Raw genomic sequence first — 24,751 nt, forward strand, 5'->3', positions numbered from 1 at the left:
GGAGGTAGACAGTTTGGTGTACAGATCCTCTAGCCGGCTGGGGGGCCCCGTGAAAAACTCCTAGCCGGTAGCCCTGAGATGCTATGGGGTTGCTGATGCCTAATCAGGCTGACGTCTCAAAGCTGTGTACAAGTCCTGGAAAGACCTGCCTCTGAGAGAATTCTGCCTCAGGGAGAATCAGAAAGGGACTTCAAAACTAAGTCTGAAGACCAGAGTTAGTATAAATTGTGTTTAAATATATAATTTTTAAAAGATAGTGTTTGGTGTCATTTTGAAGTTAAGTCCTTTTTGTTCTTAAGTCAAGAGTTACATTTGTATTTTTAAATTAAGTGAAAACATTTCAGAATCTCATATTAAAGTACGTCTCCTAATGTGGACCGTATGTCCATAACCAAAGCACTGGCTCCTGCTAGCTGGCTTCGTACCTAATAGAGAAAGAACACAGCATCCTCACTGCAGAGCTTGTAGCATGGCTCATGTGGGTTGGATGAATGTAACCTGCCCTTGATTCCAGGGCTCCCTTAGTCTATGCTACTTTTGCCTAAAATAAAAGGTTCTACAATCTCTCTCAGTTTTCATTATTTTTAGTCCATATTTCAAATTTACTTCTTAGTAAACCTCTCTCTCTTTATTTCCAGGGTCCTCCATGTCATCCCATCCTATACGGCAGGCTTCTCCTCATTGTTTTAGATCTCTAGGCCCAGTGTTACTTAATCTTTCTTCAGGGACAGAAATAGCCCTTCCCTCCTTATCCATACCTACTTACCTGATACTGCTATTGACTGTTGTTCCTTTAAAAACAACAACAACACACATTTAATTATATATAAAGTGGATACAAACTATATGGTGATGGAGTGACAGTACTGCCTATAAGATAAATATGTATTTCTTTTACATATATACAGATTCGATTGGTGAATAGAAAGATATAGAATGAAATATTCAACAACTAGTATCCAGATGGACACTGATTGTCCTTCATCCCCAGAAAGAAAACTGGAATAAAAGGATACTGTAGGTTATGTTGAAACTATAACTACCAGCAGGCAAGCCTTCAGTAAAATGCTCTATTCGATGGAGTCGGCGGTACAGTTTTTTGAAAGTGGGAAATGCGGCTGTCCTCATCCACACAATGAAGTCGTCATTGATGAAGCCATTGTTTCCTGGATCCTCTTCATCTAGTTCATAGGCAGGCTTAGGCCAGTTCGGAGGTTTTGTGGTTCCTGTGGAAAGTTAACAATGGATGTGGTTGAGTAAAATCATCTACCACCTTTAGTTTTTCTTAAAATGTAGAGAATGAAACAACTTCCGTATTCTTGAGGAAAGAGGAATCAAAATTACAAAATTTTTTTTAAAAGTATGTGTGTGTAAGCTACCTGAGTACACAACCATTAAAAATAATGGTTATGGGCTACCCTGGTGGCGCAGTGGTTAAGAATCCGCCTGCCAATTCAGGGAACACGGGTTCAAGCCCTGGTCTGGGAAGATCCCACATGCCATGGAGCAACTAAGCCTGTGTGCCACAACTACTGAGCCTGCGCTCTAGAGCCGCGAGCCACAACTGCTGAGCCTGCGTGCCGCAACTATTGAAGCCCGCACGCCTAGAGCCCGTGCTCCACAATGAAGAGTAGACCCTGCTCACCACAGCTAGAGAAAGCCCACACGCAGCAACGAAGACCCAAACAGCCAAAAATAAATAAATAAATTAATTAATTAAAAAAAAATAATGGTTATAAGGACTCTAAGGAAATGTGGGGGGAAATGCTGATGATACTGTCATAGGGTTAAAAAAAGCAGAATATCATATGTATATTATGTATTCAAATATATAAAATGTATAATAAAGCATTGAAAAAATAGGTACAGCAAAATTATAATAGTGGTGGTATTCGGTGATAGCATCATGGGGAATGTTTATTTTCTTTAACATCATTAGTAAGGTAAAGAAAGCAAATTAAAACAAGATACCATTTCACCTAAAAATAGGTTTATATTTAAAGAAAAAAAGAATGACAACCATTGATGAGGCAGTGGAAATGGGAACTCCTGTACAGAGCAGATAGATGTGTGGATTAACCACATTTTTGGCAATCTAGGAACATGCAGCAAAAGATTGGGGACTTCCCTGGTGGTCCAGTGGGTAAGACTCCACGCTGCCAGTGCAGGGGGCCCGGGTTCAATCTCTGGTCAGGGAACGAGATCCCTCATGCACGTCACAACTAAGAGTTCACATGCCGCAACTAAGGAGTCCCGCATGCTGCAATGAAGAGCCCGCATGGCACAACGAAGATCCTGCGTGCCACAACTAAGATCTGGCGCAGCCAAAATAAATAAATATTTTTTTAAAAAGATTGAATATATTTTGCATCCATTTTGGCCCAGAAATTCTCCTTCTAGGACTATATTCTAAGGAAATGATTATGGAAGTGCAAGAAGATCGTGTTGCATGGATACTCCCTGCAGACCTGTACCTAAGAGCTCGAAGTTGGAAGCAAGGAAGAAGAACTTGTAGAAGGGAGAAGGTGGAGAACAGAGGTGTTGCAAACCTGGAAGCCTGGTAGGTCTGGGTGCTGTGCTGTAGGAATGCTGGGAGCACCGGGTGAAGTCTGTTGAGTTTACTCTCATCCTCATACTTCCCACTTTACTGCCCTGGGCATGACTGTCTCTCCCACTCAACAGCAGACTCTTAAGTTCAGTGTCTTCCTCATCGTTTTTTCACTGGCATTTAGTCCAGTGCCTGGCACATGGTAGGTGTTCAATCAATGCTTGATAAAGGGATGAGCGATTCCAATGAAAGCTGACAGAAGCTGATAATAAACAGCATTTTGAATTTTAAAATAATCAACAAGAGGAAGTTGTCCAGTGAACTTTTTACTTGCATAAAACTGGTTCTACTATTTGTAGGAAACCATTCTTTCTCACCTCTGACAACTGACTATGTTCTCCTAAAAGAAACCCAGTCTTATTTTCTAAGCATGGGCTGTAGTGCTTATAAAAGCATGTGCTAAATTTGGCTGGATTAATCTGAAGTATGTTGGTATACTTATGCTTCCTCTGGAAATAATCCTTTGCTGGAGAAACTTTCTCTCCATAAACTGTGGCGACGTTGGCCCTTCCCAAGAATTCGATTGCTATTGCTAGAAGAATATTGATCGAAATCAAAATTGCCTTTGGTACCTGCATGGGGACCTCACCCTCTCTCTACTTCAGCCAGAGCTCATGCTCAAGTCAATGTGTCCAATAGGCCAGTGATAGCCAAGTCACCCAGGGAGTGAAAAATGCAGGTTCAAGCATGCCTTTCCGTATCAACCCCTAATCCTACCCCATCCCATGTCTCCAGAGAGTATGAGAAGCATGGTGTAAGAAGCATCAACTTCTCTCATTTTCCAAGTTCAGCTGGGTCCTTGGTATTCATCCATTCACTTAACAATAAGTATTTCTTGATTGCTCACTTATATCAAGCACCAGGGATATAGCATGAGATCTAATCCCTTTCCTCAAGGTGTTCACATAAAGTGGGGATGACAAGTATTCAAATAGATAATTATAATAAAACATTGTAACTCTTACAATAGAAGTAAGAAAGAGTAGGAGTAGGAGATAAGAGAAAGCCAAGGATGCTTTGTGTTATATGCTTGTGGTTATGGTAAGACAAAACAATAGCATATTGCCAAGTTCCTTTCAAAAACTGGGAATTTAATTACAGATACAGTGACCAGACATGCCAGTTTGCCAAAGACAGTCCCAGTTTATGTCTGTTGTCCATTATCTCATCTGATTTAGCACTTATCCCAAGCAAATAATGTACATATAATTTCATCCTTTCAGCCATGGTCTTAGCTAGTAGTGAGATACCCATGTACAGTGAACAGAGTGCTTACTTTAATTAATGAAAGATAACCAGTGGCCCTTCATAGCAAAACATAACATATCCCTGTGACCTCTGCCACAGTTTGACAGTACAGCCCGTTAGGCCACAGCCTATGTTTTGGTCTGTGAGACATGTGGAGCTGCCAGGCTGCAAGTCAGTGGGGCTGGTGGGAAATGTGGGATATTACAGATTATGTTACAGGCACAAGATGTAGTGTGGAAAATAGATGCTGAGCAGTCTTGCTGAGAGTACTTTGAACTCTCTTGCAACAGTGTTATTTATTATATGGTGTAAAAATATAACTACCTTATTGTTTGGTATCAGTTTTTTATTTGCTAGTAAATCCTTTTGGCTGTGAAGAGCTAAAACAAGGAACATACATGTTTAATGAAAAATTAAGCACAGTTTTTTTAAAGAAAGTTGATGAATGTGATACTTGCAATGTTGGTTGACATATACCCCCCACCACGGGAACCATCATGATGTCAATGACCATGGGAAAAATCAAAAGACATAAATTGCTGAAGAACATCAGAGTCTACTTCAAAAGTTTGCACTTATTTCTAAAAGCAATTACACTCCAATAAAGATGTGGGAAAAAAAAGAGTGTATTCAAAGACAGTGCTTTGCCTCAAGGAGCTACAGAAAGTCCACTTGTATACCATTATGTGAGCATGACTTTTCATTTAGATCAAATAAGTTTCCTTCTAGTTGCACTTTTTTACTAATTTTTTTTTATAATCAAAGGAAAACTTTAATGTTTTGGCTCTATGAGCACAAAAAGAACCTCGTAAACAGTTAAATGAAAGCAGTTTTAAATCAATGTCTTCAGATGTATTCATCCATCTGAATACATTGGTTTGATTTTTTTTAATTTGATTCTTCATGGAATCAAGGCAAAGCTTTTCAATATTCAGTATTGGAAGATAAAACTGACATGATTATAAATATTACTATAAATTCAGTTAAAAAATTCAACAATCAAGTGTAAATATTTTGGTTTTATAGTGATAACATAAATGCAAATTTGGTGGAGCACAACATCAGAGTAAAGACATTTTCTTAGTAAATTGAGAGATTTATGGAGAAATGGGCTTAAAATTGGTTGTGAAACATATATAATTAACAACTGTATCCAAACAAGCTACAACATTTTGTTAATCAAAAAAAGAGCTGTAGTTGTGCAAGTTTAAATATTTTCATATATTCACAGAGGAAATGAACTGCAAAATTTTTACAATGACAAAGATGTTAAAGAAATGCTTTAGCATGAGAGTACATGTGGTCTGTCTTTGCTACAAATCATCAACCAAAATTTTAGAAATGTCTGAGCCTTCAAAGAACTGTTTTCTATATCAAATGATATGTCCTACAATGATCCTGAACTTTTTCTTGGTAAATAAGCTCTCTAAGTTTTTGTGGAATTTTATTCAAAATAGTTGTAAAGTTTTAGACAAAGTATTCTACACATGGAATGCCACAAATCTTAGTTTTTGAGGATATAGTTAATTGTAATTATTGAAAATCAAGTTTGCAAACAAGAAGATATTGAAATTTACCCCTATAAAAGCAAGGGAACAATTGAACATATTATATAAGGAGAGTCCAAAATGTGTACAAGATTTAATTTTTAAATTCTATAATTGTGCTTTGAAATATCTCAATTTATGTGAAAACTATTTTGATGGAGCTCCTATTTTAATTGGATAAAATTTTCTTCTTGATGAGAATTAAATGATATCCAGGAAATCTAAGATTTCATAGCATCTAAATTTAGTAAAACATTCAAAAAAATCATAGATAGAAAAATTGTGAAGTCAAAAAAAGACCTTGCCTATAAAAATATTTGGGCTCCAGGCGTGTGGGCCTCAGCAGTTGCAGCACATGGGCTCAGTAGTTGTGGCTTGCGGGCTCTAGAGTGCAGGCTCAGTAATTGTGGCGCACGGGCCTAGCTGCTCCACGGCACGTGGGATCCTCCTGGACCAGGGATAGAACCTGTGTCCCTTGCACTGGCAGGTGGATTCTTAACCACTGCACCACCAGGGAAGTCCTAGATATTTTCTCAGTTAAAAAAAAGTTATGTTCAAAAGAGAAGAATCAATTAAAGGTGCAACAATCTGAAACTGATTAACCACAAAATGCACTTCAAAAAAAGAGTGCAGACAATTTTGTGAAAAAATTAAAAATATTTTAACAAAATATTTTTAAAAATACAAAAACCCAAATTTTTCATTAGAAAAATACAGGCGCAGACTAATTATTCTGTTTATGTTATCTTTTAGCATTTAGATAATATTTAAAGTATTTTTTTAAGTTGGTTTAATGTATACAGATATATTATTTTAATTTTTGAAATAATTGCATTTTTAAAATAGTTTGTAATAGAATTCTTTTATATGCCCATCAATATGGTAATGTCAATTTACTGATCAACAAATAAAACTTTCGAATTAATATATAACTTTAGTTATTCTAGGGACCCCTTTCACTCTCAAAAGTGCACTAGTTTGAACAGTAAATTAATGATCACATAATTATAGATGAAGGAACAAGTTTCTTAAAACATTGCCTTTTCCTAATGGTAAACTAGAAGGAACTGGGGTACCAATCATTTCATGTTTCTGAAAGATATGTGATGGAGGTGCCCACAGGTAGGAAATATTATAACCAAAAGCTAGTCAGCAAAGAAGTAAACAAGGCGGAATCATAAACATGCCCCCACACATCAAAACCAAAGTTTCTATAAAGAGAGGAGAATATTGAGCTAATGTATGGATCTTACCTGCAAATGCACTAGAAAGATTTTGGAAACTTGGATTCTGAAACTTGACATACTTGTCTGTCCACCATGTAATTCCACTCCTTATCATTGGTACTTTGATATGGATAGATGAATTAAGGTTGTAAGAAAGAATAATGGTGTCTGTAGGGAAATTAAAAACTGTGTTAGATTCAAGTAAGCATTTTTTGCCACACTTGGAAGTGCACAACCAGACACAGCTTAAAAAGCAGGGTTTGAAGACTCTCCACATGCCTACATGGCATAGATGCTGGAATCAGAAGACTATTCTTTTTCTTGCTAAGGCCCCAATTATTGAAAAATACTCTTAGACTCCATTTGACTCATGTTTCCTAACTACTTCAAATCTCTGGTAAGGGAGAACTTATTTGCAAATGAAATATCATAAATCAGTGGATAATGTATACAAACAGTATTTTAAAAACTGCCATTCATCCTACACCCAGTGGGACCCACCCACGATTAGGGGTCCAGCAGCGATGCAGGAGACCCTGGGGGAGATGGTGGGGGAGGAGCGTGAAGGAACGGAAGCGAATGCGGCCAGCGCATTCCCTGTCCACTTAGGCACCTGGGAGCCTATTGGGCACCTGGGCCTAATCCTCTGCCCTCAGAGCCTCCCTCCTGCAGCGCAGAGCCAAAGCCTCACCTCTACACCCCCACCCAGGGCCCTACCTCCAAACTCCGGAACACCACACTCCAGAGGCCCTCCTTTTCAAGTGCTGCAGCTGCCCTTTCCCACAGGTCCTAAGCAGAGGCCCCGTCCTACACTTGAACGTCACCCCCCCTCCCGCCTAGGGAGACTCATTAGCCAGACTCATCAAGCAAAAAAGGGAGAAGACTCAAATCAACAGAAGTAGAAATGAAAAAGGGGAAGTAACAAATGACACTGCAGAAATACAAAGGATCATGAGACATTACTACAAGCAACTATATGCCAATTAAAATGGATAACCTGGAAGAAATGGACAAATTCTTTGAAAAGCACAACCTTCTTAGACTGAGCCAGGAAGAAATAGAAAATATAAACAGACCAATCACAAGCACTGAAATTGAAACTGTGATTAAAAATCTTCCAACAAACCAAAGCCCAGGACCAGATGGCTTCACAGGCAAATTCTATCAAACATTTAGAGAAGAGCTAACACCTATCCTTCTCAAACTCTTCCAAAATACAGCAGAGGGAGGAACACACCTAAACTCATTCTATGTGGCCACCATCACCCTGATACCAAAACCAGACAAAGATGTCACAAAAAAAGAAAACTACAGACCAATATCTCTGATGAACATAGATGCAAAAATCCTCAGCAAAATACTAGCAAACAGAATCCAACAGCACATTAAAAGGATCATACACCATGATCAAGTGGGGTTTATCCCAGGAATGCAAGGATTCTTCAATATATGCAAATCAGTCAATGTGATACACCATATTAACAAACTGAAGAAGGAAAACCTTATGATCATCTCAATAGATGCAGAAAAAGCTTCTGAGAAAATTCAACACCAATTTATGATAAAAACTCTCCAGAAAGTGGGCATAGAGGGAACCTACCTCAACATAATAAAGGCCATATATGACAAACCCACAGCCAACGTCATTCTCAGTGGTGAAAAACTGAAACCATTTCCACTAAGATCAGGAACAAGACAAGGTTGCCCACTCTCACCACTATTATTCAACAATAGTTTTGGAAGTTTTAGCCACAGCTATCAGAGAAGAAAAAGAAATAAAAGAAATCCAAATCGGAAAAGAAGAAGTAAAACTGTCACTGTTTGCAGGTGACATGACACTATACATAGAGAATCCTAAAGAAGCTACCAGAAAACTACTAGAGCTAATCAATGAATCTGGTAGAGTACCAGGATACAAAATTAATGCACAGAAATCTCTTGCATTCCTATAAACTAAGGATGAAAAATCTGTAAGGGAAATTAAGGAAACACTCCCATTCACCATTGCAACAAAACGAATAAAATACCTAGGAATAAACCTACCTAAGGAGACAAAAGACCTGTATGCAGAAAACTCTAAGACACTGATGAAAGAAATTAAAGATGACATAAATAGATGGAGAGATATACCATGTTCTTGGATTGGAAGAATCAACAGTGTGAAAATGACTATACTACCCAAAGCAATCTACAGATTCAATGCAATCCCTATCAAACTGCCAATGGCATTTTCCACAGAATTAGAACAAAAAATTTCAAAATTTGTATGGAAACATAAAGGACCCCAAATAGCCAAAGCAATCTTGAGAAAGAAAAATGGATCTGGAGGAATCAGGCTCTCAGACTTCAGGCTATACTACAAAGCTATAGTAATCAAGACAGTATGGTACTGGCACAAAAACAGAAATATAGATCAATGGCACAGGATAGAAAGCCCAGAGATAAACCCACGCACATATGGTCACCTTATCTTTGACAAAGGAGGCAAGAATATACAATGGAGAAAAGACAGTCTCTTCAATAAGTGGTGCTGGGTAAACCGGACAGCTACATGTAAAAGAATGAAATTAGAACACTCCGTAACACCGTACACAAAAATAAACTCAAAATGGATTAGAGACCTAAATGTAAGGACAAGCACTATAAAACTCTTAGAGGAAAATATAGGCAGAAGACTCTATGACATATATCACAGCAAGATCCTTTTTGACCCACCTCCTAGAGAAATGGAAATAAAAACAAATGCAAACTATGAAACTTAAAAGCTTTTGCACAGCAAAGGAAACCATAAATAAGATGAAAAGACAACCCTCAGAATGGGAGAAAGTATTTGCAAACGAAGCAACTGACAAAGGTTTAATCTCCAAAATATATAAGCAGCTCATGTAGCTTAATATCAAAAAAAGCAAACAACCCAATTCAAAAATGGGCAGAAGACCCAAACAAACATTTCTCCAAAGAAGATATACAGATTGCCAACAAACACATGAAAGGATGCTCAACATCACTAATCATTAGAGAAATGCAAATCAAAACTACAATGAGGTAACACCTCACACCAGTCAGAACGGCCATCATCAAAAAATCTACAAACAATAAATGCTGGAGAGGGTGTGGAGAAAAGGGAACCCTGTTGCACTGTTGGTGGGAATGTAAATCAGTACAGCCACTATGGAGAACAGTATGGAGACTCCTTAAAAAACTAAAAATAGAAGTACCATGTGACCCAGCAATCCCACTACTGGGCATATACCCTGAGAAAACCATAATTCAAAAAGAGTCACGCACCACAATGTTCACTGCAGCACTATTTACAATGGCCAGGACATGGAAGCAACCTAAATGTCCATCAACAGATGAATGGATAAAGAAGATGTGGCACATATATACAATGGAATATTACTCAGCCATAAATAGAAACAAAATTGAGTTATCTGTAGTGAGTTGGACCTAGAGTCTGTCATACAGAGTGAAGTAAGTCAGAAAGAGAAAAACAAATCCGTATGCTAACACATATATATGGAATCTAAAAAAAAAAAAAAAAGGCTCTGATGACCCTAGGGGCAGGACAGGAATAAAGACACAGACACAGATAATGGACTTGAGGATATGGGGAGGGGGAAGGGTAAGCTGGGACAAAGTGAGAGAGTAGCATTGACATATATATACTACCAAATGTAAAATAGATAGCTAATGGGAAGCAGCTGCCTGTCGCAGGGAGTTCAGCTCGTGCTTTGCGACCACGTAGAGGGGTGGGATAGGGAGGGTGGGAGGGAGATGCAAGACAGAGGGGATATGGGGATATATGTATGCATATAGCTGATTCACTTTGTTTTACAGGAGAAACTAACACAACACTATAAAGCAATTATACTCCAATAAAGATGTTAAAAAAAATAAACTGCCACTCAGCTACAGGAGTAATCTTCTGGATATTTAGATTGTTACACACTCATGAAACGGAAGATGATGGAGATAGGAAAAGACACCTACCATTGAACATGCTATTGGCAATAGCACCACAAGGAGCGATGGGGATCCCATTGTGGGAGGTTTTGAATGGAGCACAGTTTCTAACATCCTGGATGAGAAATGATACAGGAAGAAGTGTTTTTGGTAAAATCTCTTAAAATGCTGGAAGTGAAAATACTGGCAGTGTAAATCAACCCATGCTGCTCCACTGGCACAGATCGAGATTATGGGCTGCTACCTGCTGTTCCCAGGCGGCTGGCTGACCTAGACTAGACAATTTTTGTGTTTTGGAGATATGTATGTGTGTACGTGCACGTGTGTGTAGTTTCTTTCCTCATTAACAGTACATAGCATACCAAATATGTCTGCAGGAAGAAATTTTACTTTGCTTGCTGTGCTAAATACCACACTAAGCCCACAATGGAATATATTTTTAAAAGCTTTTTCTTATTGGAGTGTAACTTATATTCTAAAACGTATATAAATTGTGATTCTACAGTTGGATGACTTATCACAGGGAAATCCACCCACCTAACTACAAGAATACATTTTAAAAAGAGTGGCTGCTAAAAACCATTTGGTTATCCCTTTTATATAATGCCAGTATAGAAAAGGTTTCCTTCTATCTTTTCTTGCCAGCATGCTGAATATCATTTACCAAGAGTTAAATTTTGTAATCTTAGGTCTGAAAGAATATTCATTAAACCAAAGGCTTTCATTCAATCAAGTAGAGCCCAGTTTCCTTAAACTAGGCTGATTGAAGCCCCCAGTTATACAAAGGACAATGGTGGATATAGAGTGAGCTAGGCTGAAACCAATCACTCAAGGTTACTATCAAAATGGTTGGTACATCCATCAACTAAAATAGGCAACTTTAAAGATAACTACAGAAATTAAGTATGAGAAAATAATATTGAAATCTAATCGATGTGTCAGTCATTCAAAGAAGCAAAAAACTCTACTGTTTGAAGAAGCTCCAGTATGCCATCAACTTTATTAAGAGAAACATAAATCCTGAATTGTGGTTGAAAGGTACTTGAAGATTTGCCCTTCTGACACATTCATTATTACCAAGACCTGGGCAGTCCAATATGTATCTGGTTTTAATATAAAATGCTGTCAAATAAAAAAAATGGTTGGTGCATGAAAGGCTAAACATCTAATTGGACAAGATTCACATTCCTGCTCTGAAGAGGGAAAGCAGCAGTTATCCTGAATACTCAGCCCCTTCAGTTCATGAAAGAATGAAATGAGCATTTCTGTCTTGTAAAAATTTAGCTTTTGAGTTTATTTTCCATACTGTCTTTTAGACTGAAAGATCCATCTGGCTTAAAAAAAAAAAAGAGTATTATACCAAGTTAAATAAAGCCTTACCTTTACATCTGTACCCACCAGTTGGGTATTACTTCTGGATAGAATATATCGATAGAGGTTCTGATAGAAGCCATACAATTTGTAGTACATATAAACATTACCCTGTAGAGGAGAACAGCAAGATGTAAGAAAAGAGAAAAATAAACTGAAATATTAATAAACACGGACAGGGGTTTTAAAATATAAGAAGTAGTACCAAAAAATATTGATGTGAACTGAAAGTTTCTTTATATCAGATAGAAACCCAAGAAATTATTTTTAAAAATCAGTATTGGAAAATCCTGGTCTATACAAAATTATTAAAATGACTACATAACTTATTTTTAATGTCTTTGTAAGGGCTACCACATTCCTGCCTTGAAAAAATTTTATAACTAGGCTTTGTATTCTCAATATATAAAATTTGATTTCACAAATATTTCCCAGCAATACTAGGAAAGATCCGTTGCCTAGGGGTTGTGGTAAGCATCAAACTCACATGGTCTCAAAGCAAATCCATGAAACACAATTTAAAATTGGAGCCACTGAGCATGTTTAGGCGCATGTTCACAATTGCCCATGTGAAAGACACAAGCCCAGCTCCTTGGTGTCCAGCTCCGGTGTTGTCTTTTTATCACTAGGATCTAGCACAGTACTGTGGCATATTATACTTGGTTAAGAAATGGTGAACCATTTGTTATGGACAAAAAGATGGAATAGTTCACTGATCTAGAAGAAAGGTGGTTTTCACCTTAGCAATAAGTAGCCTTGTGGCCATGAGAGATGGGCGTTTTCATGGATTTTGCCGAATGAGGCTGCCCAATCACAGGCTACCATTGTGCTTCTACATTCATGGTGAAATACCAAGGCCCTAGAACTTCTCCTTTTTTTTTTTTTTTTTTTAATTTGTATTTATTTATTTTTGTCTGCATTGGGTCTTCATTATTGTGTGAGGGCTTTTCTCTAGTTGCGGCGAGCGGGGGCTACTCTTCGTTGTGGTGCTGCAGCCTTCTCATTGCGGTGGCTTCTCTTGTTGCGGAGCACAGGCTCTAGGAGTGTGGGCTTCAGTAGTTGTGGCATGTGGGCTCAGTAGTTGTGGTTCACGGGCTCTAGAGCACAGGCTCAGTAGTTGTGGCACACGGGCTTAGTTGCTCCGTGGCTTGTGGGATCTTCCCAGACCATGGCTCAAACCTGTGTCCCCTGTATTGGCAGGCGGATTCTTAACCACTGCGCCACCAGGAAAGCCCCTTAGAACTTCTTCAAGTGGGCTTGATATAGATTTTACTAACAGCACATATGATGCAAATGTAAATGTCCAAGGTAGCTATTTATAATTAATATTCTACCTACCTCCAAAATAATGAAGGTATGCATCTAAAAATATGAAGGCCTAAATTTTATTAAGTGCCTCCCATATGTCAGGTGCTATGTTCAGTGCTAGAAATACAAAAGTATTACTTTACAGTTCCCTGAGTCAACTGATTCTTTTATGCTATGCAAATTTGGCCTCGCCCTAAGGACCTTTAAGAGGATGAGTATGGAAGATGGGAGCTGGTACCCAGGTTAGGCTGAAAATAAAGGTCATGGTAAGTGTGACCAGTTACAGAAAACAACAAAGGCTGAAGAGCTTAGTCCCTGGTAAAAGAAAAGCCTCTGGAACACTGAGAAAGGGAGAAGCTGGGCCCTAAGAGGCGGGCTGCAACATCGTAAACAGAGAGCACGGATGTGAAGGTGAACAAGCCAGGCATAGCAGGAATGACAGATTATATTTCCTCACCAAAGGAACCTCTACTGATGACCCATAACTACAGAAAATATGAAATCCATGGAATGGAACTTACCATACATTTTCTTGGAAGCTAAAAAGAGCATTCTACTTACCCAAAGGTATATACTCATATAATCATGACAAAATAAATAGAGAACACTCACATGCTGGGGACAGAAGTGTTTTAATAAACTGTTTTCAATAATTCTTTGTCCAAGATTTTACAAGGCCTCCAAGATCATCATCTTTTGATTAGTCCTAGAGGCACAATGCACTTTATAGTGTTTCTTTTCTTCCATGGTACTTGGTGCAGGATTCCTAGTTTAAGGCAGAGAGCCTTGCGTGGGTCTGTCATCTAGCGTGTGTAATGTGTGTGAACTTGCGGGCAGAAGGCTCTGTGCTTGCCCTGAGTAGTTTGGTTAGATTTTTATGAGAAAGCCTTTGCCTCAAAGGAATGGTTAGCAGCTGGTAACACTTATTTGCCTTTAGGATTTCAAAGGACACAGACAGATGGGAACTTGAAGCCCTTTAAGGTTTTATCTTTTGGATTTTTTTTTCTTCAAAATTTTAAGCACCCTGTGCCTCCCAAGAAGGAACCAATCCTGCTGACACCTTGATTTCAGACTTCTGATTTCTAGAATTGTAAGAAAATAAATATCTAGTGTTTAAAGAAAAAAGAAAAAGCAACACTAACTTTTACTTTCGGGGGGCAGCATGGTGAGTTGAGGAAGGCAAGAAAGTACACAATTGTAGAGAACTAGAATTTTGATCTTTAACAAAAGAGCACAGATATAAAACTTCCCTCATGGGACTTTATATAGATATCACTTACAACTCAAGTACTACTCAGTAATTTTCTCATAATTTACATCAGACTTACAAAAATGATTAGAGATACAGATGTATTCAGAATATTACTGATGCCAACATGCTTTCATCTGGGATCAAGGGGGAAATAGGAAAGGGACACATAAAACCAAAGCTTCCTAGAGCATAAAGAAATATAATTTATCACTTTATCTTTTTTTCCATTCATTTAAAATTTCGGCAAACATTGTCTAAGCATCTACCACGTAAAATATACTGTGCTATGCCCCTATGAAAGAAGCAAAGATTCTTATGTTCATTCAATAAACATTAATTGGGCAACTACAGGGTGTCAGGCATAGTTATAGGTGCTTGGGATACAATAGTGAGAGACAGACAATAAACAATACATATAAAAACTGTTAATTTATATAGTAAGTTGGAAGGTGATAAGTACTATGGAAAAAATGGAAATTACAGTAAGGTAATAAGAATCAGGAGTGCAGGTGTGAGGTGAGCAGACAGGATGAAGTATGAAATAGGATGGCTAGTGTAGGCCTGAGTAGGTGATGGCTGAGCCAAACCGGACCTGAAGGCAGCAGGGGAGCTAGCCGAGTGGATGTCAGGTACAGAGAAGAAGCGAATGCCTGACTTGTCTGAGGAATGAGGGGGCCGGTGTGGTCAGAGAGGGGGTGGGGAAGAGAATGGAGAGAGGAAGTTAGGAGGAAGAATCCAGATCACATAGGCCTTGTAAGGACTTAGGCTTTTTCACTGAGTAGAAAGAGAAGCCATTGCAGGGATTTTTGAACAAAGGAATAACATGATATGACTTATACTTTAAAACGTTCACTCTGGCTGCTCTATTGAGACATGGATACAACAGGGAGACCTGATAGGAGGCTACTGTAGAAATCCAGGTGAGAGGTGAGGGTGGCATGGAGCTGGGTAGTAGCAGCAGAGGTGGGCAGAGGTGAGCAGACTCTGGATATATTTTGAATGTAGAACCAATAGGATGGATTGGATGCAAGGTGTGAAAGAACGAAAGGAGTCAAGAATGACCCCTGGGCTTTTAGCCTGAGCATCAGAAGGACAGAGTTCTTTTCAACTGAGATCGTCTGCGGGTGGAATAGGGTTTTTCTGGGGATGGGCGTAGAGTAAGTAAGGGGAAGAAGTGGATATTAGTTCGGTTTTAGAAACATTAAGCTGAGATAGAAAACAGAGAATTGGTAATCGATAGCATTTAAACCTAGGAGGTAGATGATATTTCCAAGGAGGTGAGTGCATACGGAGTGGAGATGAAGACTGAAGGCCGTGACTAAAGCCCTGCAGATCTCCACGTACAGAGTTTGGAGAGGGCTTCCCTGGTGGCGCAGTGGTTGGGAGTCTGCCTGCAGATGTGGGGGACGCGGGTTCTTGCCCCAGTCTGGGAAGATCCCACATGCCGCGGAGCAGCTGGGCCTGTGAACCATGGCCACTGAGCCTGTGCATCTGGAGCCTGTGCTCCACAACGGGAGAGGCCGCGACAGTGAGAGGCCAGTGTACCGCAAAAAAAAAAAAAAAAAAAAGAAAGAAAAATAGTTTGGAGAAAATAGGAGGAACAGCAAAGGAACCAAAGAAGGGCAGTCAGGGGACTTCCCAAGTGGCGCAGTGCTTAAGAATCTGCCTGCCAGTGCAGGGCACATGGGTTTGAGCCCTGGTGCGGGAAGATCCCACATGCCACGGAGCAACTAAGCCCATGCTCCACAACTACTGAGCCTGTGCTCTAGAGCCCACGAGCCACAACTACTGAGCCCACATGCCACAACTACTGAAGCCCACACGCCTAGAGCCCATGCTCTGCAACGAGAAGCCCCCACTCGCCACAGCTAAAGAAAGCCCGTGAGCAGCAACAAAGACCCAACGCAGCCAAAAATAAATAAATTAATTAAAAAAAAAAAAAAGAAGGGCAGCCAGAGGGCAAGGAGGAAAACCAAGAGAGTAAGGTCTCCTGGAAGCCAAGAGAAGAAAGCATGTCAAGGAGGAGGGAGTGATTGCCTGTGTCCAGTGTGTGACAAGGCACTGAGGACGGAGCACTGGATTTATCCACAAGGAAGTCATTGGTAACCTCGCAATTTCACTGAGTGTTAGGGCCATGGGTGGGTCTTTGAGAATGAGAAGAGAGGAATTGGAAATACCCAAGAGAGATGACTCCTCTGAGGAGTTTCCCTGCTAATGCGAGGAAAGAAATAGGCAGATAGCGGGCAGGGAAATTTGGGAGAACAGAAGAGTGCTTTGTTTTTGTTTTTTAAAAGATAGGTCAAATAATATGTTTGTGTGCTGCTGGGAATGATCCAGTAGAGAGAAAATTTGATGATATAGAGAGATGACAACTGCTGAGTTAAGTCCTTATAAAGGCAAGAAAGGCTAGCATCTATCACACAAGTGGAAAGGTGAGCCTTCAGATGAGAGCATGGGTGGTTCACCTGTGGTAACACGTGGGAAGGTTGAATATGTAGTGCAGATACGTCTGGACGTGTATTTGTGTGGTGTGGCATGTAAAGCATGGTCCCTTTCCTCAGGGAGCTTCCTGTGAATAGAGGAAATGAGTCTACAGGATATTATATGGGCGATTGTAAGTCCATAAGAAGAGTTAAAACAGCACTCTCAGGATACAAATGTGGGCAAATTCTTGCTGGAGACATGAGCGAAAAGGAGGCTCAAGGAAGTGTTTGGATATTAGTGGCTTAAAACAAGTGAGATCTTACAGGTGGGAGTGAGAGGGGAGACTTTCTAGGCAAAAGAACAGCAGGAACATAAAGAGTTGCATCATGGAAAAGCAAGTTGGGCAGTTTGGCAGGAGTACAAGGTCTCCTGCAAAGATAAAGATGAAAAGGTGGCTGGGCCTCAGGTGTTGAAAAGTAATCTGAAAGAGGGCACATTTTGGGGGACAGGGTGTGGTCTACTGATTTGGCAAATAACAGTTGGCTAAAAGTAGGAGAAGCCAAAGGCTAGATGTGCAGTTAAGGTTGCTGTGATGCTAGATCAGGAGGGACTGAACTGGGGTGATGCCAAGAAAATGGAGTGAGAAAGTGGTTGGGAGAGACAGGGATTGCAGAACAGTAATCATACATCAGAGGTCTGGATGAGAAAGGAGTGGGCAGGGTAAAGTCAAGGAGGAAAATTTTGAGTCTCGGTGATGGGATCTTTCCCAGAAAGGGAAGTCAGGAGGGTTTTTCAGGAGATGACGATGAGTCTGGTATGGGGAGGAAGCAAGGCCTTGAGGATGGGATGTTCAGTGACAAGCTCAAGAGAAGGCCTGCCTGCACGTGAAACATCACATGCAGAGTCATCTATGCAGGGGAAGGAGGGGAGACGGATCAGGTTAGGGAGGAGGTGCTGTGGGAGAGGTGCAGAGTCCAGAGGACAGGACAGGACCTTTGAAAAGTTTCAAGAAATACATTTTCTTTTTTTATAAATTTATTTATTTATTTATTTGGCTGCATTGTGACTTTGTTGCTTGTGTGGGCTTTCTCTAGTTGTGGCGAGCGGGGGCTACTCTTCGTTGCGGTGCGTGGGTGTCTCATTGCGGTGGCTTCTCTTGTTGTGGAGCACGGGATCTAGGCTCAAGGGCTTCAGTAGTTGTGGCTCGCGGGCTCTACAGCACAGGCTCAGTAGTTGTGGCGCATGGGCTTAGTTGCTCCGTGGCATGTGGGATCTTCCCCGACCAGGGATTGAACCTGTGTCCCCTGCATTGTCAGGCGGATTCTTAACCACTGCGCCACCAGGGAAGTCTCGAAATACATTTTCATTTGATCAAGTCTTTGCTACCTAGTAAGACTGTGGTGGCCCTGAAAAGGTGCCTCTTGATCTCCTACTGCAGGGAGCGTAATCGAGGGGTGGGCGTGGCTGCTGTGCTCTGAGGTCATCCTATGTTTGCACCAAGGCCATGCTTCCCATTGCTGCTCCCAGACAATGGCTGAGCAACAGGGATACTGAGGTAAGGACTCTCTGTTGGGGTTGCTGAAACTTTCTTAAGAATACTCTGCAGTCTAAGACCTTTCTTCCCTCCTCCCCATCTCTCTACCCTCCTCTCCCTCTGTCCCTCCTTCCTTCCTACTCTGCTTCCCTCTCCTTCCCAGGGGTCAGAGCTGTGCTGTGGTCTGACAGCTCTCCCAGCCTCCTCCAGCTTCCTCCATATTTTCCCTCGCAGGCAGTTCCCCCAGTAAATCTCTGGCATGTCTAATCCTGTCTTGGCATCTGCTTCTCAGAGGACCTGGACTAACACGAGACTTTAATCAGCCCCAAAGCAGGGATGTCTCTTAATATTTCTTTGGCATTTCTCACAGTGCCTGACAGCCAGGCCGAGTCGCCTTAGGGATTAGGCAACTGCATGTGTAGAATGACTAGGAGGGGAGGACACAAGGAGTGTCCCAGGTATGTGACCTTTGACACTAACTCACTGTGTGACCTTGGCCAAGTCACTTAACCTCTCAACCCATTAATCTCACTGTAAAATGAGTGGTTAGATTCAGTAATTTCTATGGTCCCCTCCTGTGTTGACATTTGGCATAGAACCTGTTTGATTGATGTTAAGAATTGTTACAAAGCTGGGTGGGTAAAGAATCCGGAAATTTAGACATAAGGAGAAGAATGAAATTCCAAAGAAAAAAAAGGGGGTGGGGGCAGAGAGTCGAACATGAACTCAATACTTTATAAGATCCCCGCCCCCCATTCCCACCCTGCGTTATTTCTTGTATTTTCAGTTTTGGAAAGCATTTGGTGGAGATCATGAATTTACTGCCACATGTTAAATAGGAGGAGAGCAGCGTACAGCCAATTGAAGGCGCTTGAATCTCACTTACCTTCATTGTCTCTGGAAGGACAAAGGGAATAGAGCAGTTGCATTCTTTGTCAAAATTAGCAGCATTTTCCCGCAGTTTTGCACAATTTGCACATTTTTCTGTGTAATTAATCTGTCAGGCAGGGAAAATAATAATTATTAATTAAAAAGGGATGTGAGTACATATCTTAAAATTAAAGTCCTGAGTCCATCAAAGTCTCCAAGCTTTCTAGGTCAAGGGCGTGCTATCTGGGACATGAACCAAGGTCAGCTCTGCGGATGTGTGGGACGAGTGGGTCTCCTTACAGCCTTTCATTTTGGGACCCAGCTGCATTTTGCCACTTACTTGGAGTTCAGGGTTTCTACTACATATTTATGTAACCTGCTATGATGAAGCCTTATGCCTCCATCATAAAAAGTTACCACTAGGAAAATATTAGTCAGTGACTCATGAGAACTGGGCCTGCAGCCTGAGTCTAATCAACGTTATGGGAAAGTCACTTCACTGTTTTTCCATTTTATTGTATGGAAAATATTTATACTAGTGAATTATTCTACATGGTATCTAGAGGAAGTTTTTAAAAATGACCAAACATAGAAAAAAAAATGTTTCCAAAATGTAGAGTTATCGATGTATGTGAAGCAATTGTTTTTAAAATGTTGTTATATTATTTTTTAAAGTTAAGTTCTGTGCAAAATGGTATAAGTGGACTCTTTAAAAAAGGGTAGTGGGTCCCGAATGGGCAAATCCTGTGAGCTCTGGCTCAAGGACTCAGTTATGTGAAGACGGAGCTGGAAGGAGAGCGGGGAAGGGGGGCTCAGAGAGAGGCCACGAGGCTGTGCATTTCCCTTCCGCTCCAGGAAACACTCATCTCAGGCTCCCAGCGGTGGTTGTGAGGTCCTGCTGGTCGCTGCTGCTTTTTCCTCACTGTGTTGAGGAGTCATTAGAAAAGTCTGGGAATGGGAAAGGAACAGGGAAGCAAGGGACTGGCTTTCTCTTCAGTCAATTGCCAATGGGATTTTAGATTCTTTGGGAGAGAAGAGCAACAAGAAAGAAAGAAGGAATTTTCAATACTTGCAAAGCCACTGGGTGTTTGGAAGTCAAAGAGGTAAAGTGTGGATACTAAATTAAAGATTAGCCAAAAGGCTACTTAATTGTACTTAGATGCTTATATTTACTTAAATCATTCTTTAAGTATGCAGCAAGACTTGAACAGTTTTTTTAAAAAATGCTGATGCCTTTTCTGTTAGTGACACTGCATTCTAATTTTTTAAAAGCATTGAAGGACAGGGCTGTACCTAATTGAGACCTACCAATAGCACACTGAACTGTGACTGAGGAAACAGCTGCTAGTTCAGCCAGTCTCTGATCCTGAGTTCCAGGGCCCACATTTTGTTCATCAGCATCATTTTGGCTAGCAATTAATTGATTTGTGAAGTCATTTTAGTAGTATACACAAATCCATGGATTCTTGAGAGAGTTCTATCAATGCCGAATTAGAAAAAAATGTCTTTCATGATCAAGTAATTTTTGAGTAGATGATATCCAAGGTGCTTTCTAGCTCTAAACATTTTATGAGGGAAACATGCCTTTGATCTACTGTCTGCTTTTGCTGCTCAAACCTATAGCTCTAAAATGACAGCAAAGATCATAGTCTGGTCCTCACAGAATTTTGGAAAGGCAGGAATTATCATTCTTGCTTAAAGTAAACTGCAAAAAGGGCACATTTTCGGTGTGCCCCAGGGCTAAGTGAGAAGAGGAAAGCCAGCTCCGAGCTCTTCTACTAGGTGTGTGTTGACCACACTGGCCTGGGATACATCTTATACATCCTGATACATCCTGATACTCAGGATCAGAGACTGGCTGAACTAGCGCCCGTTTCCTCAGTCACAGTTCAGTGTGCTATTGGTAGGTCTCCATTAGGTACAGCCCTGTTCTTCAATGCTTTTAAAAAATTAGAATGCAGTGTCATTAACAGAAAAAGCATCAGTATTTTTTAAAATAACCGTTCAAGTCTTGCTGCATACTTAAAGAATGATTTAAGTAAATATAAGCATCTAAGTACATTCACCTTACCACCCATTACAACAAAACACTTCCATTGCAAAAGAGGATCAGTCTCTATGGGTGGTTTCTGATTTTCCTGTATAAAAGCAAAGTGTTAGAAACGGTCCTCTCTGAAGTGGCTTAAAAGAAAAGTCAATTGGAAAATCCCCTTAACATCATGATAAAATCATTCTGTTGAAAGCTGTTTGCAGAGTGGCCTTGGCCAACCATGGAGTGAGGTTCTCCTCACACCGCTAAGGTGACATCATTCAGCAATTGCTGTCTCTTAATGGAGGCTGCACTTCAAAGAGGGTGGGGATGGGTGCCCAGAAGGGAGGAAGCTGGAAGGACATGGGAAGGGGAGGAGAAGAACCAGAAAGAAAGGGGTTGGTGAAGGAGAAAATAGAACAGTAAACAGGATGAACTTAATGGAAATGAATATCAACCTTGTAAGCCAATTACTTTGCTCTCGCCTTCAACAAGGCAAGTTTACTTCCCTCCTGCCATTTTGCCTTTTTCACTTGGTGGGGCCTGGTGGTTTACATTACCACCCTGGAGGACTCAAGAGGACTTAGGGGCACCTGCCAGGAGCTGGGGGGTGGGGTACAGAAAATTTCAGTGGAAAGGCAAGAGAGCAGTGTGTGTTGGTAGGAGGAGTGGGACCTAAAATGCAATTTTCTTCTTTGAAGTCCTCGCTATTTGCCATAATCCATTCTTTGAGTAAGTGTGTGCCTGTTATGCACTGGCGACGTGCAAGGAAGGGGTTGTGGATATGGCAAACAAGCCAGCCGTGGCTGAGCTCTCTGTTCTTAGCACACACTACCTTACTTACTCTATCATTAGGTCGTTGAGGATGGAGTTCAACTCTTACAAACCTTACTCATCTACACACCCAGAAGGACTCTGAGCACCTTCAGACACTCATGAACGTTAAATCAGGGTTGACAGACTTGGCCTTCATGGTAATTTTGCCACTCGCCTATGCGGGGAGAGGGAATACATGAGCTTTCCATGGCTGCCTTCAGAGTGGAGGTCATACGGTCTGGGATGTCGCATAACCTGCTGAGCTGATTTGCATGAAACATGTACTTAATTTATTAGACCAAATGCGGGCATGGCCTCAGACCAGATCTGAGCTCCCCCTCCCCAGACCAGCTACGGGGCTTCTCATCCTCCAACAGCTTGTTGTCAAATCGGCAAAAGGCTTGTAACTGAGGGGTTCACTGCTCAACTTCCACTTTTCTCACTCTGAGTAGAACTTGGTTTATTTTGCTAAGTATCCTTCAGAGGCCAGAAAGATTTGTGTTCTTGCCTTTCCCGGATTAAAGCGATGATCTCAGACGGAATTTATTTGCAAAGGGAAAGACACAATGCTTGAAAGTGGGGCAAAATTAAGACCTATATCTTTGGCTCTTGGCTCTTTTTATCGATATGATTCACGGGTCCCTGGCAGTCATTTGGTCTTGCCTCTCCTCCCGCCTCTACCAGTCACGTGCTCGGTACTCTGCCAGCATAAAAAGCTCCTGACTTTGCCAGGCCCCTGTAAACAAAGGTGGCTGAACTGACCAGTGTGAGAGTAATTGTCCTCAAGAGGGAGAAGGGATGAACAAAGCCACCACATAGAGGCTCTTTCACCATCTGCACCTGCCAGCTGAAAAAGGGATGCTCCAGTCTCATCTGCTTCCCTGTTGGGGGGCTGGGTTCTCAAACTGACCACTCTTTATAGTCCGAAAGCTGAAAATTCTTAGAAATTGCATCCAAAAAGTGAGATGGGACACACCTCTACTTCCTTGATGGTCTTTGCAGACAACAGAAGGATGACGCCCACTCCAAGGCAGAACACGCCTGTGGCAAAAAAGCCGGAGAGGATTTTGTTGGCTGAGAGCTGTAGCCGGTAGGCGGGCAACTGCTGCTGCTTCACGGCACTGTTGTCTGGCAATCTGGACTGGCAGTCCTGGGATTTCCTCTTCATTGTGGTTCTGCGGGTGACCCAGATATACTTTTGAGACATTTATAACATTACTTCTCAGAGTAATACCACATAATGGTAATATTGAGAATTACATGAATCTTCCTTTGCCCTCGCAAAGTCTTTCTGCTTTCTGGAATTATTTCTTAACCAGACCCGATTTCCACAGCTCCCTTCAATCAGCCATTGTTGGGTATGTTTTACGTAGGCCCAAAAAACTTGTTGTGCTAACTGCCATGCCTAGGAGGAAGAGTCTCCAGCAGGTCTGTATAAACCAACATCTGGCAACATTGGGAAGCAGTTACAACGGGCTATTTCTGGGACGTGGTGGCTAATTCAGGGCAACCCTTCCTGAAAGGGCGAAAATGGATTTATCCTTAAGAACTTGCCCAAATCCTTCAAGATTAATACAAATAATAGAAGTGAGTGCTGTCAGCTTTTCCCAAATGTGGCTGTCCCTTAATGTGAATATAAACTAAGTTGGGAAAATGCTCTCAGATTACAGCTAACTTTGCTCTTTGTGATAATGAGGAAGGGAGAAGCAAACAGGGATTGCAGAACACAGATGACTAATCTCAGTAGTTTCCAATTTTTTCATCCATAAGAAAGGCTCTGGCAGAAAGCGTAGATGAAAAACATCTCCTCCTAACCTTTCCTCAAGCACGCGCTTTGAAGTACCCCAAATGATGCAAGAGAAAGGAAGAGCAAAATAGATAATCACTTAAATGTTCAATATTCCCATATGGTATTATTGGGTTTTTTTTTTCACTTATTAGAAATCCACTAACATCATTTTCATTACGCTATTAATAATTACTTCCTCTTCAAGATGCATTTAAGATGTAGAATTAGGATTTAAAAAGAATTAGGTAGCATGTGAGTTTCTAATTTTCTTTTTTCTATTAACATTCGGCAGAGAAGCCATATGTTGGACTATTTTTGTATTAAAGAAGACAATAACTTTGGCAAATCTACCTAGTTTAAAAGAATACAAAACAAATGCAATTACTTACACTGGGAGGTTTCCAATTCAGAGTCAAAGCTTTCCCTTGCAAAACTGGAAAAAAAGCAGAACACCCATGGGGACTTTTCAGCAAGCCATTTGAATCTGGCTTGGAGGTGGTGACGAGTATGGCTGTTGGTATCAGACAGATCTGTGTGAGAAGACGGCAGTGAACACTCGGAGTTCATATCTACTATTTGTTTTATTAAATAAGCATGGTCAAGAACTTGAGTTTAAAAGGCAGTAACAGCCTGTGAGATTAGATTATGTGTGCAGAGTTGGCCTACAAAATATTGGGTATGTTTGCAATCTAGGTACTTGTTCCAACTTTGGGTGTGATTATAGTACATACGTAACACCTACCAGAAGGGTCATTACAGTAAC

At 40.8% G+C, this 24,751-nt stretch overlaps 1 protein-coding gene across 1 annotated transcript in view; it reads right to left on the reverse strand.

The window, feature by feature from the left end:
- Positions 1–23,367, reverse strand: part of LOC309822534 (cell cycle control protein 50C-like) — a gene marked incomplete at both ends in the record, with an annotated part of 25,692 nt that extends 2,325 nt beyond the window's left edge. The window contains 6 exons of the mRNA XM_082654390.1: positions 1,017–1,226; positions 6,657–6,797; positions 10,623–10,710; positions 11,976–12,077; positions 19,371–19,481; positions 23,176–23,367. Coding sequence (XP_082510516.1) covers positions 1,017–1,226; positions 6,657–6,797; positions 10,623–10,710; positions 11,976–12,077; positions 19,371–19,481; positions 23,176–23,367 — 844 coding nt within the window. The remainder of the gene's footprint in view (positions 1–1,016; positions 1,227–6,656; positions 6,798–10,622; positions 10,711–11,975; positions 12,078–19,370; positions 19,482–23,175) is intronic.
- Between the last annotated feature and the right edge of the window lie 1,384 nt (positions 23,368–24,751).

Source organism: Grampus griseus, assembly GCF_964374135.1.
Source record: "Grampus griseus genome assembly, chromosome: 5".
Taxonomy (NCBI): Eukaryota; Metazoa; Chordata; class Mammalia; order Artiodactyla; family Delphinidae; genus Grampus; species Grampus griseus.